This window comes from Choloepus didactylus, chromosome 6 (genome assembly GCF_015220235.1).
Source record: "Choloepus didactylus isolate mChoDid1 chromosome 6, mChoDid1.pri, whole genome shotgun sequence".
Classification (NCBI taxonomy): domain Eukaryota; kingdom Metazoa; phylum Chordata; class Mammalia; order Pilosa; family Megalonychidae; genus Choloepus; species Choloepus didactylus.
In genome coordinates this window covers 89,314,583-89,331,220 of record NC_051312.1, presented here as the reverse complement: position 1 = coordinate 89,331,220, position 16,638 = coordinate 89,314,583, and the positions used below count along the sequence as shown (strand labels likewise).

The 16,638-nt window shown below is 47.6% G+C and overlaps 1 protein-coding gene across 1 annotated transcript; it reads left to right on the top strand.

Moving 5' to 3' along the window:
- Positions 1–1,175: 1,175 nt before the first annotated feature.
- Positions 1,176–15,449, top strand: LOC119538004 (olfactory receptor 2AT4-like). Its single transcript, XM_037840682.1, has 3 exons — positions 1,176–1,297; positions 12,858–12,932; positions 14,258–15,449. The coding sequence occupies exon 3, from the start codon at positions 14,311–14,313 to the stop codon at positions 15,301–15,303; it is 993 nt and encodes a 330-aa protein (XP_037696610.1). The 5' UTR covers positions 1,176–1,297; positions 12,858–12,932; positions 14,258–14,310; the 3' UTR covers positions 15,304–15,449.
- Positions 15,450–16,638: the final 1,189 nt, after the last annotated feature.

Sequence of the window (16,638 nt, the reverse complement as noted above, 5' to 3'; positions counted from 1 at the left end):
GGATTTTAGTACCAGGGAAGAGTCCTGGATTTCAAACTAAAGACCTCACATCTGACCCCAGCTCTGTCACTAACTTGCAGAACTTTGGGCAAGTCTTCTGTCCTCTCTGGGTCTCCGTCTTTCCATCTGTCGGATGGAGATCATGCATGAAACCACCCTCCTTCAGGGCTGCACTGAGGAGCACTGTGAAGTGCCGGGGAGGTGGGGGGAGGGGTGTGTGGGGGGAAGAAACTGGGGGTTCCTTCCTGAAAAAGGCTTCGAAAGGCTGCCTCAGCACATTTGCTTGCACTTCCCATCTGGCCTGGCAGCCGAGGGAGTAGACAGCTATAAATGAACCCTTGGCTGGGGCAGACGAGTGAGGGCCTCAGTGAGAAGCCTCAGCCTTCCCCACCCCTCAGACCCTGCTGTGTAGACGTGCTCGTATGCAATGGCTCATTAAATCTGCAATGTAACACTTATTTCACCGCTAAGGATGCCGATGCTCAGGGAGGTAAAGGGACTTGCCCAAGGCTACACCTCGAGCTGGGAGCTGAGTCAAGGATAGCAAGGAGAGGCACAGGGCACTCAGAAGGCAGAGCAGAAAGGAACTTGGAGGTCATGGAATTCAACCTTTTCCTTTTCAGATAGGGAGACTGAGGTCCCGAGAGGGGCAGGCTCTGCTGAGAGACTGTGGTATGTCACTGCCCCTGCCTGGACTTCAGCTTCCCTACCAGCCACCAGCTCCTTCCCTCCGACACCTCCCATGGGGAGCTTCACCTGGCTCTTTTGTCCCCACAGCAGCTTCCTCTGGGTTTGACTGCCTCCACCTCCCACTGGCTTCTACCGACAGCCTGGAGACAATGTGTACTGTGCTGGAGACTGCCTTCCTCCTTGAAAGTGGAAGCTCTGTGCCCCAGAAAGAGCACAAGCTTGAGAGAATCAGACAGTTCAATCCTAGCCAGCAAGTGGCTCTCTGAGTCTCAGTTTCTTCATCTGTAAAATAGGGATGACAACAAACCTCCTGGCAGGGGTGCACAAAAGCTTCTTTTCTCCCCCTTCTCCTTGGTGTGTGCATAGCTTCTCTCTCCCAGGAAACTGTAAACTCCACCAGATTCTGGCTGGGTGACCTCAGGCTGGCCACTTGCCCTCTCCAGTCCTTAATGCCCTTGTCTGTGAAATGCCTTTCCAGGGCTGTCAGAAGACTCAGAAGAGCTGATGGATGGATTCGTACCTGCTAAATTCTGAGAGCTGAGCAGACACAGCCATTTTTAATATGGTGATGACTCTTGTAATTCTGGCAGCAGAGGAGAAGGAGGAGGTAAATTAAGGCAGGTGCATGCCAGGTCGGTCTGACCTGACTGATAACCTGACGGGAGTAAATCATCGGAAAGGGCCCCTGAAGTGGGAGGGAACTCGAGGGTGAAACTGGGGCTCAGCAGGCAGGCTGGGTGACCGCCGCTGTGCACAGCTGTCGTCTGTGGGTGCTGCAGGGCTGCGTCCCTCTCGGCCTCCACACTGGGCACTGGGCTGTGGCCCCAAACTCCGGCTCTGCCACCATCACTTTTCCACTGGTCAGGTTCTGACCCCTGCCTGGTTCTCAGTTTCCTTATTAGACATTGAGGGGGCGGGGATTGGGGGAAGGGTCTCATTTTGCTAGGCCCCCCTTTTTTGGAAGGACCCCAGGAACTAACAGACATGCACCTGCTTTTGTAAAGTGTCGAGCGTGGGACATGACAAATTATGGTTATTAATAATATGGCACCTTGGAGAGAGGGCATGGCGGCTGGGGTAGTGCAGCATGAGGATGGGTTGGTGGGTGTGTGGGGAGACAAGAGGGAGAGCAAGCTTTTGAGCAAGGGCCCCAATCCCTGAAGGCTTTGCAACACTGCCCTCTGGGGGCCAGAGAGGAGGTCTGCGCCCCTGGCTTCTCCTCCAACTCTAGTGAGGGAGGAGGGAGCAGGGAAGAACTCTGGAGGACCCGAAAGGCAACCAGAAGGAGCCCCGAGCGGGGGACCCTTGTTCATCCTGCAGTCACTGCCTGTCTGTCCCTCTCCCCCTGCCCCACGCCTGTCTATCCCACCTCATGATTCCTTCCAACCTGCCCACACTTTTCACCTGCCGCCATTCTCCTGGGCAGTGCCCCAGCCTCCCTCCCACATCTGATCTCACCCTCCTGTCCGCCTACCTGCAAGCCACAGGGAACTTCCCAACCTTAAATCTGAGCATGCCCCTCTCCTGCTTGAAACACTGCCCCCGCTGCCCAGGCATCCTGGGATAAAGCCATCTTTCCTCACTTAGCAGTGAGCTGCCCCTGTCCCTCTGCGTCAGCTGCCAGTTCAGAAGCAAGACGCTAGAGGGGGTGGTCGGGAACGAGGCCCTGGGCAGGGCTGCTTGGTTGTGGCTCCCGGCCACTCCACTCGGTAGCTGTGTGGCCTGAGATCGGCTCCTTAATTCCTCATGCCTACGTTTTCTCTTCTATAAGATGGGGTTAATACGTGGACAGATGTTACTGTTATTTGATTCTCCTGAGACAACTGCTCTGAAAAGCAAGTTCAGCAGCACCCCATGGAGGTTATCAATAGAAAGCCAAGGCCTGTTACTGGCCAGGAAGTGACTCGGGCAGAGGTTTTGACAGCTGCTGGGGAAGCATGCCTCATCTAGGAAGATGAGTCACTTCCTCTCCTGATGGGGTTCTGAGGCTGGAGATGGGGAGGCAGGAAGCAGGGCAGGTGTGGGCCGCTGCTCTTCAGCGGCGAGGGTGTCCATGAGGCTCCAGTGGGGGCTGCACAGGCAGGGAGCCTCCTACTCTGGCTTCAGGACTGGGTCTGGGCAAGGGGAGTGCACCCTAACGTGCCTCAGCTCTCACTCGCAGGAGGGGCCGGAACTTGAGAAGTCTAACTTTTTGAAGCAATGCTGTTTATTCACAGCATTGTCCGTTTGCATTTTGCTTGATCCTCTCCTTCTCATGTTTTGTTTTAACCGTGCAACCAAACCTTTATTAGCATTTTGAACAGGTTCAGCTATTACTGAAACTGGTGATTCCTAAACTGAAATTGGGGCAAATGGCTATAGTGCAGAGTAATGTCACCACTGGGCCACTGTAATGCAAGACTGAAGAACTAACAGCCACCCCTGAGGCTCAGGACCAGGTGCAGGGGAGATTCCTTCTGGATGTTGTGATCAGGAAGAGTGTGGCCATCTTCCAGCTGCTTGCCAGCAACGATGAGCCCTTGCTGGTCAGGGGGATGCTTTCCTAATCCTGGATCTTGGCCTTCATGTTCTCGATGGTGTCACATACCCCATACACACAGAACTCTCCCCCCACTTTCCCTAGATGCGTGCACTCCGACAGTTCCTGGCATTCATGTCTAAAATTCTCTCGGGCTCTAAGTGATTCTGTCCTTATTTAAATGTCTGTCCTGTTCCTTCTTTCATTTGTTTGGTTTTTTGTCCTTTCAGGTGGAACACAGTGTATCTCTCCGAGGGAGAGAAGAGTCTAGGATGGTGTCTCTTAAATGAGGGCAGGCAGGAGGAGGGGGTGAGTCTCTCCAGCAGAGGAACTCACTGGTGGTGCCAGAATCAAAGCTGGGCCCAGACAGATGGCCGAGGGGGCTGCAGAATCTCTTCCTAAGGGTTCTCAGGCTGGGATCTCCAGTCTCTTGAGTTAAAGACACATCAACATCCTCCAGAAATAGTCAGCAAGGGGAGGCAGTTTAGTATAAGCAAACAGATTCAGTCTTTGGAGTCACTTAGGCTGAGCTCTGCCAGTAACAAGCTGTGTGACTTTGGGCTGTTACTTCATTGTTTAAGCCTCATTTTCCTTGACTATAAAATGGATGCAATAATTATGACCAACGTTTGTTACATGCTAAGCATGGGTCTAAGTACTTCACTTGTATTAGCTCAATTAATGTTCCCAACAACCTGTTATTATCATCCCCAATGTATAGATGAGGAAGCTGAGGCACAGAGAGGTTAAGGGACTTGCCCAGGGTTACACAGCTGGTAAGTGGCAGAAGAAGATTTGAACCTAGACAGAGTCCATGTCTGTGTCCTTAACCATAGACCTAACTGTCTCAAGGGCTAGTTTGGAGATCAGCAGACCGTCCACCAGCCCCTAAGCCATGGGGTTGAATACCAAGTCGAGAACCAAGAGAAGCACCTTGGATTGGTTCTCTGTGGGTTCTAGATCTGTTCTACTGATGACCATTGAATGACCGTGTCACTTTCCATGTCAAATCTCACAACAGGAAGGATTTGAACCCCAGCTGGGAGTCCCAAATCTCTGCTCCAGCCCAGCTCCCTCCTGAGCTCCTCGTGTCCATCTTTTCCTGCAGGTCCCTCAGGCACCTCAGGCTTAGCAAGGAGCCCGACCCTCCCTGGGAAACCTGCCAGACTCTGTGCAAGAGTCTCTTTAGAGTCAGACCCATCCGCAGTCACTGTCCCTCCTGCCCTCCCCATAGCCTGCATGGCGACTCCTCCTCCACATTCCCATCTCCTCTGCTCTCCTTCCCTCACCCCTCTTAATTCAGAGCCTATCCCTCACCCTTCCTTGTTTGAGACCTGGACCCTCGTGGCAGCCTCCTTACTCTTCTGTGATTCCGGTTTCTCTGTCCTAACCCCTCCTCCACATTCCACCAGAGTCATCCTTCTAAACCCTAATCTCATCAAGCCAAGACCTGTTCCTCAGAGTAAAATTTATTTCTCAGCCTGACATTTGATGCTTCTTCACCACATACCTGTAACCTGCCTTCACAGCCTCCCCTGCCTCCCCTAGGCCCACGCAAAGCCCCCCTACACACTCATGTCTCGGTGCCTGTGTGTGTGCAGGTCCCTCGGGTCAGAGGCCCTTCTCCCCTTTGTCCACCTGATAAGCACCTACTGGACCACTTCAAATTCACCCTCCTCCTTCTAAGTGCTTCCCAACACTTCCCAAAAGAATATGGATGTAGTCAGGATTGTATCTTAGCTTTCCACATGTCCTTGGTCAGTGAGCAGTGATCAGGCTGGCCACACCCTCAGGGAGTTTCCCATCAGCCAGTTCATCTTCCCCAACCTTGCCTCCTTTTCACTCACCTGGGTTCCTCTGACGAGTACAGAGTTCTGATATTTCTTCCTACTCTGAGAGACTGGAATAAAAAGTGGAGCAACCAAGTATAACATGTCACAGGGCAGACACAATCCCCAAGAGAAACAGACCGGAAGGACCTCAGCTTTCCAGGGGTAAAAAACACAAGTGGTGGCCTCTGTGGCTGTGATGATGGCAGTAGAAAATTTCTTAACAGCACTTAACAGTTTGCAACATGTTCTCACATAAAATATCTGACAATGTCTTCACTCAAGCAATATTGCTGGTACTATTAACTCCATTCACAAAGGGGAAACAGAGGCAGGGAGAAGTGAAGTCACTTGCCTGAGGATGCACAGCTGCTAAGTGGTGGAGCTGGGATTTGAACCTAGGTGTGCTTGGCCTGGGCTACATTGCCTCCTGGTGGTGGTGAGGATAGTGACAGTTTTGAGAATGTTGGAGGACCCAAAACTGGGCCCTGATTCTGGACTCCTCACCCCAGAGCTCCACAGGCCTTCTGCCCATGGTGAAGGCAGCCCAAGTTCTCCCCTGGCATATTTTTAACTTCTCTCTCTTCCTTGGCACTTTCCTTTTCCAGCCTCTCGCGTCTGTCGGAGCCTCGCACCCCAGCAAGGGTGAGGAGTAGTGGGGGCGAGACAGAGAGAGACAGAGCGTCACTGAGGAGTGTTTCCAGGGCACGGCGGCCCTGGAGCAGGGTGTAGACGGCTGACCTCTGCTTCCCTGGGAACTTCAGAGAGTTGAGTTATAGTTTTGTTCTCAAGTTTAAAATGCTCCTGAGATGCATGGGCTCTTCCTGGAGACATTTCTGGACTTCTTGGCTTTCTAAGGAGGTAGAAACAGTGGACTGTATATGTGAGGACACCGTCCCAGGAGACGGTCACAGTGGACCATGCAATCTGGGTGGAAAATGCTTGTGACATCTGTTTGCATCCTTTACCCATTTTCAACCTTCACCACACTAGCACAGAGCTTGCACTCAACAAATACTTACTGAACGAAGAAATCCCCATTTCACAGAAGAGGAAACAGATTCTCAGAGAGTTAAGTGCCAGACTTGAATCCAAACCAGCCTGGCACCAAGATTTGAACATTTATCTACTGTACTGCCTCCCAGCCCCATTTGATGGCAAACAAACACCTACAATCTCAATGTCTTCAAAAATTCTCCTCCCTGCCAGTTCCACAAAATCTGCAAACTTGCCTTTATCCCCCTCTTTATTTTTTATTTTTCAACTTCCTTCTCTCCCACCTGACTCACCACAAGCCCAGACCCTGGACCCAGAAGCACTTCTCCTCCTCTGCTGACCACACCCCTTCCTCTCCCATTCCTTCATCCATTCCCTTTCTGCTGGCTTCTTCCCACCAACATAATGGCAGGAATATGCTCAGATTGCTCTAGTTTAAAAAATACAGCGAAATCCGCCTTGACCCTTCAGCACCCTCCAACCATCCACTTCTCTTCACAGCCAAACATCTTGAAAACGTTGTGTCCTGTCTCTCCACTCACTCTCTAATCCTCAGCACCCGTTGTTCCACAGAACCTGCCATGCCAGGGTCACCTGTGACCTCTTCATTGCTGAATCCCATGGACACTCTTCACCTCTCCTCTTTCTGGTCTTATCAGAAGCATTAGAGGCTGCTGACTTTGCCTGCCCTTTGGAGCCCCTCTGTAATATCATGCTGTCCTCATTTTGCTTTACCCTCTCTGGCTATTTTTGTTGCAGTATCTTTTGCAGATACTTCTTGTTCTGCCTTGCTCTAATGTTGGTTTCTCCAGAAGTCCTGTCCCTCTCATGCTACACTCCTTCCCTAGGTGATCTCATTCACTACCATAAGCTTATATTTCCCAAGTCTCTGTCTCCAACTCAGCTCTCTCTCCTGATCTCCAGATGTAGTCCCCCAAATATCTGCTGAATATCTCCACTTGGATGTCCCACAGGCTCCTCAAAAGACATATCCAAGAATGAACTCATTGGGTTCCTCCAAAACTTTTTCCCATCTGCATTGCTCTCTGCCCATCACATGTTCTCCATCTCAGTCAACATCAAACACTGTCTGCCTTGTTACCCAGACAGAATCCTGGGTGTCAGTTTGGATTCTTCCATAAGCAGTTACCAAATTCTGCCTATTCTACCTCTTGAAGATTTCTCTAATCCTGATGACTAAGAGGCATGGGCCTTGGAATGGATTGGACTCTCAGACCGAGTTACTGATGGCTTTGGGCAAGTTATGTAACCCCTTTGAATTTAGTCAAAGGGGTAATAAACTATTGCTCGGATTAAATGAAACGAAGTATGTGAGCTTCTTTGCACAGTCATTATCACAGGTAAGCACTCAATAAGGGCAGACTTCTCCAGACATCATTATCATTTTTACTTTCCCCCTTTCCTCTCCTCACCATCTAGCTCCCTGTTTGGGCCCCTGCCCTAGCTTCTCCCCCTCTAATCAATTCCCCACACAACAGTGGGTGTGATCTTTCTGAAACATGCAGCCGACTATGTTAGTCTCTTGCTTAAAGGCTGGTCCTGGCTCTCCACTGCCCTCGTGCTGTGTTCTTATTCCTTGGCCTGGAATTTGAGAACTTTCTCTCCCTTTCCCCTGCCTACCTTTCCAGCCTTGTCTTTTAAGACTTCCAGTCTTTCTCTCCATACTGCATCCAGAACAAACTTCTATCTGTCCTTCTAACAAATCCTCCTGCTTTTTCACCCCTTCCTGACTTTGTCCATGACTTGTGTGCCTGGAGAACACTCCTTCCTGCTTATAATTCATGAGCCACATGGAGGGTGTCTTGCATGAGGCAAGCCTGCTCTGATCCCTCTGTACCAGTTTGGATATATTATGTCTCCCCAAAAGCCATGTTCTTTAGTGCAATCTTGTGAGGGCAGATTTATTAGTCCTTTGATTAGGGTGGAAACTTTGATTGTTCCCATGGAGATGTGACTTACCCAACTGTGGGTAATACTTTTGATTAGATTATTTCCAAGGAGGTGCAGCTCCACCCATACATGGTGGGTCTTGATTAGTTTACTGAAATATTTAAGAGAGAAGCTAAGAGCTGACATGGACCCAGATGCTTGCTGATGCTGATGTTTAGAGACGCTTGGAGATGGAGGCAGAAGGACATTTGGAAATGCTAAGCTAAGAGATGAAGCCCAGAGTTTGCCCCAGGAGCATGAAGCAGAGAGCCGAGAGAAACTAAAATAGATGCCCAGAGACGTTCTGGAGAAAGCCATTTTGAAACACAACCCGAGATCAAAGGACCACAGACACCAGCCACATGACTTCCCAGCTGACAGATGTGTTCTGGACACCATCAGCTGTTCTTCAGTGAAGGTATCTTCTCAGTGATGCCTTAGTCTGGATTCTTCTATGGCTTTAGAACTGAGACTTTGTGACCTAATATATCGCCTTTATAAAATCCAATCCATTTCTGGTATTTTGCATAATGGCAGCATTAGCAAGCCAGAAACCCCTCTTCTAGGCCCCATCACCTCTCTAGCAGCACAAATCATGCAGGATAAAATGGCCAGTGTTTTCACTGGCTACCCTACTCGACTGAGTCAATTCACTATGACCAGGCACCCAACACAAAACCAGTTTCATTCACTGTGGAATGAATGAATGAGTCTCAGTTATCCGCATCTTTAAAATGGTCGGCATAGGCAGCCTGGTTAATCCAGAGGCACCCAGTGTTCTTTTTTACTTCAATTGCTCTTTTTCACTCTAATTATTATTCTTGTTATTTTTGTGTGTGTGCTAATGAAGGTGTCAGGGATTGATTTAGGTGATGAATGTACAACTATGTAATGGTACTGTGAACAATCAAATGTACGATTTGTTTTGTATGACTGCGTGGTATGTGACCAGAGACTGGGGGATTGGAAGAAGACTTCCTGGAGAACATTGGAGTTAGAATTATAAAGCATGTGAGAAAAAGCAACAATGAGCATGAGAGAGAGAGAAAGAGAGAGAGTGCGCAAAGATTCAGGAAACCAAGGGGTTCTATGCGATCTCACACTTTTTCCTCTAGCTCAGAAATATTCAGAAGGTCTCCCCTGGCCAATAGCCCAAGCACTTCACATGGAGAATTTTCACAACTCTTTTTCATTTGGTGCAGAGGCTGCTCTGAGATTTAGCAGATCGGAGACTTCGGATACTGCCTTGTCCTTGGTTTGCTGTGTGACTTTGGGCAATCTCTTTCACCTTTCTTTTCTTTTTTTTTTTTTTTTTATCTTCATTTTATTGAGATATATTCATATACCACGCAGTCATACAAAACAAATCGTACTTTCGATTGTTTACAGTACCATTACATAGTTGTACATTCATCACCTAAATCAATCCCTGACACCTTCATTAGCACACACACAAAAATAACAAGAATAATAATTAAAGTGAAAAAGAGCAATTGAAGTAAAAAAGAACACTGGGTACCTTTGTCTGTTTGTTGGTTTGTTTCCTTCCCCTGTTTTTCTACTCATCCATCCATAAACTAGACAAAGTGGAGTGTGGTCCTTATGGCTTTCCCAATCCCACTGTCACCCCTCATAAGCTACATTTATATACAACTGTCTTCGAGATTCATGGGTTCTGGGTTGTAGTTTGATAGTTTCAGGTATCCACCACCAGCTACCCCAATTCTTTAGAACCTAAAAAGGGTTGTCTAAAGCGTGCGTAAGAGTGCCCACCAGAGTTCTTTCACCTTTCTGAGCTTCAGTTTCCTCATCTGTCACATAGGGATACCAATTGTTTAGTAAGTAAAAGCCCCAGTCCTCATTGTTCCCCAGTGAGGACTATTAATTTTGTTGTTCTAATTACCAGCAAAGCCCAATGGTAGCTGCTAACCAGCCACCTGGGAGTCCACAGAAAAATGTTACTCCAGGTCTCAGTAGAATGGGACCTCTGAGGGCAGGGCCCCAGCAGACCAGGCAGGGGCAGGGCCTGGAGATTTAGTGGGACCAGGCTCAGCCCCAACCTGGCTCTTCCCATTTAGGGAAGGAAGTGGCTGGAGAGGCTGGGGCTGGGCTGGTGAGCTGGGCCACCCTGAGAGGTCTTGGGCATGGAGGCTAAAAGTGAAGTGCTCAGAGCCAGTCATAGCCCAGGGAGGGGCCAGGCTCTGGGAGCCCAGGGTGGAGGGGAACAGGCAGTTAGGGATCTGAATCCTGCCAGGAGAGGGGCCCTAAGAGAAAGGAGATGGGCTAAAATCTTTCTCAGCCCCAATATCTAGCCTTCTGGGCTGGCTCTGTTGCTGATTTGCTCACCATGTGACTTTGGCCAGATCATGCCCCTCTCTGGGCCACTCCCTCCCTATCAGTACAATTAGGGAGCTGGGCTAGAGCTCTCTAGAGTCCCTCCTGCTCCAAGTATTGTCTGATTCCATGGTAGAGCTGGAAAGAGAGCTCTGAAGGAGTCAGGACAGCCATGCTCCAGTCTCTGTCTGTGGAAACACTGAGAATCAAGGCCCTGGGCCCCACCACGGTGTTGGTTTTATAGGAGAGGACTCAGACCCAATCCCCAACCCCCAGGAAACCTCAGGTCAGTGAGGGAGACCGACATGTATGCTGACGATTCACATTCTGAGTGACCTGGGCTGCCAGAGAGGGAAGCTGAGGGTTTGTGGGAGGCCAGCCTCAAGCTGGGAAGGGAAGGATTCCACAGGTAGGAAATTTGAGCTGAGTCTTCAGGAAAGAGCATATGACTGGACGCCTACAGTGCCTCTCCGGAGGTGGACCCTTAGGAGCCCTGGGTAGGGAGCCAGGAGTCTCGCTTCTAGTCTGGGTCTGCCAGCAGCCCTCTGTGTGACCTTGAGCAAGCCATTCCCGTCTTTGAGTTTTTTTAATTTGAAAAATAGGGAGGAAATGAGGGTTGGATTGCACTGGCTTGCTTTTAAGATCCTTTCTGGTTCTGATGCTCTGAGACTGCCCAACAATCTTGCATATCCAGGCTTACATGCAGAAAACAACCTCTTAGAGTAGCTACAACTTTCAGGAAAATGTGGTTTTGCACCCATTTAGATGCTAAAATAAAATAAAAAAGAAAAAACTTTGCTGACTGGTCCATTATGGGAAAGGGTTCAGTTTAATTCAGGTTAGCCCTTTTGTTCATTTATCCAACAATTATTTGTTGAGAGTTTATTATGCCCAGGACATGGGGCTTGGCTGTGGATCTGCCCAGTCTATCTCTTCCTTAAGCAATTTCTTGAAAACAGCATTTCCCTAACCTCAGAGCCTCCATTTACAACAAGTTCATCTGAAGCAGTTTGAAGGCATCCTCAGAACAAATCAGAATTTTCTTGAAATTTTGATGTCTCTAATGACAGCCTAAGAAAGAGAGGAAAAAATAAAACCTTTGGCCTAATTTTCCTCCATGGAAACCAGAGCTTCCAAATTCTCTAGGTGGCCTGGCTTGATGGAAAAAGTCCAAGCCAGGAGCCCTGGTTTCCAGGACAAATTCTGACCCTGGCCCGCTGTTGACCTGGGGCTGATCCCTCCCCCACCCCAGCCCAATTTCCTTATTCGTAAAGAAAAGAATAGAGATGCAATTATCTGCAGGGCCATTTCCACTCTTAACATATTCTGCAACATGAGAGAGATTTTTGTCAGAAAGAGGGAGAAGGTGGAGGTGGTTTCGGGACAACCAGGGACTGTTCAGTGGATCATTGGGGTAGAAGAGGCAGTGATCCGAATGCTAAGATGATCTGCCGCTCGATTGCTTAGTTAGAGGGACAAACCACCTTTTCCCTCAGCTCAGTTCTGTGGATTGAAAATGCTCACTCTGGACATCTTGTGGCTGCTATGAATGCATATAACGTTCTTCTGCAGCCTCTTAAATGGGGAGGATTTACTCTATTCACATCTCTTGGTCTTCTCTCTTGACATTGGCTCTCAAGACTTTTAAGTTTTCTATGTTATCTTCTGAACTGGGGCTAAGGAAGGAAGACTCCAGGGTAGGGGCATGACGTGGCTAAATGGTAACACCTGCTGAGCTGCAGTGGCCAGGAGGAGGCACCGGAAGGACCCTGGGGTCCATTTTTGCCCCCAGGTGAAGAAACCATTCTCAACTTGGATTCAGGAAATGACTCCTTCTACCAATGACATACACAAGGTCTCTGCCCTCTTAGGGTGACCAACAGTCCCAGTTTTCCCAGGACTCATTTCCTGGGATATGGGACTTCAGTGCTAAAACCAGGACAGTGCTGGGAAAGTTGGGGTGCTTGGTCACTGTATGATATGAAAAAGAGACGAGGCACAAAGACAGACCACGGGGCACCCAGGTTAGACCGAGACTGAGAGAAGCCTAGCACCAAGCAAACAGATATGGAAGCCATTCTTAAGTTAAGCAGGCAACATTTTGTAGTGCTCCTTGGAGGAAGCAGTGCTATCAGTATCACCATAAAAATATCACAGAAAGGGAATCTTCAAGCTAATGGAAATGTAGAGACAAAGACAAAGGCCACTGATTGAGGAGACAGAATATCCAAGTAAAGACAGAGTGAGATGAGAATAAGGTGGGACGTAGAAGAAGAGGAGTTATATCCAGAGCAGAGCAGAAACAGTTCTTTAAACAACCCCAAAGAAGGATTCCAATCAGTTCCTTAGAGCTCACAAGCTGAAGTCTTTATCAGAGGCTACTGACAATCCTCTGGGCTCAGAGGTACATAATTACAGTCAAGGGGGACCTTAGAGTAAACCATATAGAGTTTTCACTCCAGGGTTTATCTTCACTCTCAACCAATTATTCTATCGTCCTCACAAAGAATCAAGATTAAAAAATCTCTATTTCTGTACAGAGATATCTGGACTGGATGGGCTTGTATCAAACGACTGAAGTCAAGATTCTGGTGCTGAGATTGGGCAAAAATCTGGTAAGTGATTTACCAATATTACCAAACCTAGAATGTTCCTTCACCTCACAGAGCAGGAGATAGGTTAAAAAATTAGACATCTTTAAAGGAGCTGTTTGAACTAATAAAGAGCTCACTTGTTTTGTAATTGGCATTTGAACATAAATGGGTGCCTTTCAAAGACGTTTTCTCTTGGTGCTAACACTTGCCCCAGTGTTTTGTAAAAGTTATCCCCTCCCTTTGACAGCATTTCAGGTATTTGTGTCCATTCCCTCATTGCCAAGTCTTTCTCTCCTTCAGTCTAAACAGGTCCAGCTCTTATATCATTGGTATTTTGTTTATTAGAGCAGTTATAGTTTTACAGAAAAATCATGCCTAAGTGCAGAGTTCCCATACACCCCCTCCCACACACACAGTTCTGCCTATTATTAATACTTTGCATTAGTGTGGTACCATTGTTAAAATTGGTGAGCAAGGTTGTTATAATTATATAGTTAATTACAGTCCACAGGGTCACATTAGGGTTCACTCTTTGTGTTGTATAGTTCCATGGTTTTCAAAAAAAAAACTTTATTCTGACAACATATATACAACCTAAAATTTACCATTTTAACTACTTTCAAACATACAATTCAGTGGTGTTCAACTACTTTTGCAATACATCACAACCATCCATTACCAAAACTTTTCTGTCACCTCAAACAGAAGCTATGTAACAATTAAGCATTAACTCCCCATTCCCCACCCCCACCCCTGCCCCTGGTAACCTGTATTCTGGTTTCTTACTCTATGAATAAGTATGTTCTAATTATTTCATGTAAGTGGGCTCATACAATATTTGTCCTTTTATGTCTGGCTTACTTCACTCAGCATGATGTCTCCAAGGTTCATCCATATTGTAGCATGCATCAGAACTTCATTCCTTTCTATGGTTGAATATTATTCCTTTGTATGTATATACCACATTTTGTGTTTCCATTCATCTGTTGATGAACCCTTGAGTGGCTTCCACCTTTTAGTAGTTGTAAATAATGCTGCTATGGACATCAGTGGGTTATACACTTAGAAGTGGGGTTGCTGGGTAATATGGTAATTCTATGCTTAACTTTCTAAGGAACCAAAACTTTTCCACAGTGGTTTCACCATTCCCACCAACAATGTACAAAAGTTCCTGGGCTCAGCTCTTTTAACCATTATTCATAGACACCTCACCATTCCGGGTATCTTAAATTTGCCATGAAATTCCCGGCACAAAGAAAAATGCTCCAACAAGGGTTGAAACCCTTGGTTGGGGTGAAGAGGATCCATGTTCTAGTTAATATTTTCCTGATTGCTCTGGTTTTCAGCTGTGTCCTGATGTTCCCAGTGTCTCTCTGCAGACAACCAGCTCGGGCCTCCTATGGAAGTCACAACCTGTAATGGATCGGAGGACTCTTCACCTGTCTTCTACCTGGTGGGCATCCCTTCTCTACCAGAGTCCCTCTTCCACCCTGTCTTCTTGATTTTCCTCTTAATCTACCTGCTCATCCTGGGGGGTAACACCCTGATCCTGGTGGCTGTGGTGGCAGAGCCCAGCCTCCACAAGCCCATGTATTTCTTCCTGATCAACCTCTCAGCCCTGGACATCCTCTCCACTACAACCACTGTCCCCCAAATGCTGTCCCTCTTCTTGCTGGGAGACCACGTCCTCAGCTTGCCTGCCTGCTTCCTGCAGATGTACCTTTTCCATAGCCTCAACTGCTCTGAAGCCTTCATCCTGGTGGTCATGGCCTATGACCGCTATGTGGCTATCTGCCGCCCACTGCACTACCCTGTCCACATGACGCCACAGACCAACGCTGCACTGGCGGCCAGTGCCTGGCTCACTGCCCTCCTCCTGCCCATCCCAGCAGTGGTGCAGACCTCCCAGATGGCATTTGGCCCTGTGGCCCATGTCTACCATTGCTTCTGTGACCACCTGGCTGTGGTCCAAGCCTCCTGCTCTGACACCACCCATCAGGCCTTCATGGGCTTCTGCATCGCCATGGTGGTGTCCTTCCTGCCCCTTCTCCTGGTGCTTCTCTCCTATGCCCACATCCTGAACTCGGTACTTCGCATCAGCTCCCAAGAAGGCCGCTCAAAAGCCTTCTCCACCTGCAGCTCCCACCTCCTGGTGGTCGGCACCTACTACTCATCCATTGCCATAGCCTACATGGCCTACAGGGCGGACCTGCCCCTCGACTTCCACATCATGGGCAATGTGGTGTTCGCCATCCTCACCCCTGTTCTCAACCCCCTCATCTACACCCTGAGGAACAAGGATGTCAAGGCAGCCATCACCAAAATGGCACGTCCCCAGGGCCCAGGGCTCTCCAGGGTCCAGCAGTTAATTCAGCTCCCAGGACACCAGTGACTGTGCCTATTGATAATAGGAACTCAATAAATAATTTTAAATGAATAAATGAATTACAGAAGCCTAACTGCTTCCTTCGGTTAGGCAGACAGCTAACACCTGGTTCTCAGATACTGGATCCTGAAGGCTTCTTGCTGATTCTGTACAATAATTGTAGTCTTCACAATTTTTATCAATCATTAATGTAATGAATAAAATTTTACCACTCCATCATTCATAAAAGTCTTTACTGATATCTGAGATGCATCAGCTGCCAGGGTGGGCGCTAGAGGCAGAAATGTACCAGACACAGCTGCTGCCCTCAAGGTAACCATAGTCTAGTGGGAGAGTCTGGCCCAGAGAGAAAAAATATAACATGATATGACAGAGAGACGCAAAGGGGTTCGTGGGAGCTGAGGAGTTAACATTTAATACAATATTAAATTTTTCTGTAAGTTATTATATTTTTAGCATTGGTTATCAGTGGTTTGTTAGCAAGTTGCTCAATTATCAGCAGCATAGTGCAAAGGAAAACCACTAGCTGCTCCAATCAGGGACGGGCAAGGTGTCCATGGCTCTGCCCAATGTGAGAGATTCATTTTCAGCTTGGATGCCCATCAGAAAGTAGTGCTTCCTGCCAAAGGAGTTTGTACTCAGTTCTCAGATATCATACGAGTCATAAAGTGATCAGATCAGAGCAAAGATGGGAGGAAATGCAGCATCTCCCAAACAGACAGAAAGGAAAGTGAAGGAGAGAGAATGGAGAGAATGGAGAGAGAGAGAGGAGAGAGACTGCATATTATAGGGAAATAAATCTTCCTTAGCAGTTTGTGATAAAGGCTTAGCACTTAAATAGAACCCTGAATAAGTGAATAAACAGAAAGAAGATTTTTCACAAACAATAATAAGGAGGAAATGACATTCTAGCAGACCCATGTGGGCACGAATATGGATCTCTAGAATTTGAGTATGTGAGAGAATAGGAGTAGAGGCTGGTCCAGATATGAGAACATCTTAGTTAGAGATAAGGATGCTCAGCAGTTCTTGATAAGAGTAAACTGCAATTTTTATTTCCTTTAGATTTTTTGACAGAGTTTTAAGCTTAGGTTAGCATTATATATGTCATATATCATATATAATTTATCAGCATACTGATATAGTTCTTAGTCCAGAGTTCAATTGATTTCAAGCTAAACTTCAAATTGTCTTATAAAGCCCAGTTATAGAGTCCATTTAGGTCATAGACATATTTCTGCATTGGGTGAAAACCATCTGGCCTTTGCTGTCAGCATTTTGATGTCCCAATAGGACAGACAAATAAACAACCTCTTTGTTCCCTTTCAGAATATTCTCTTA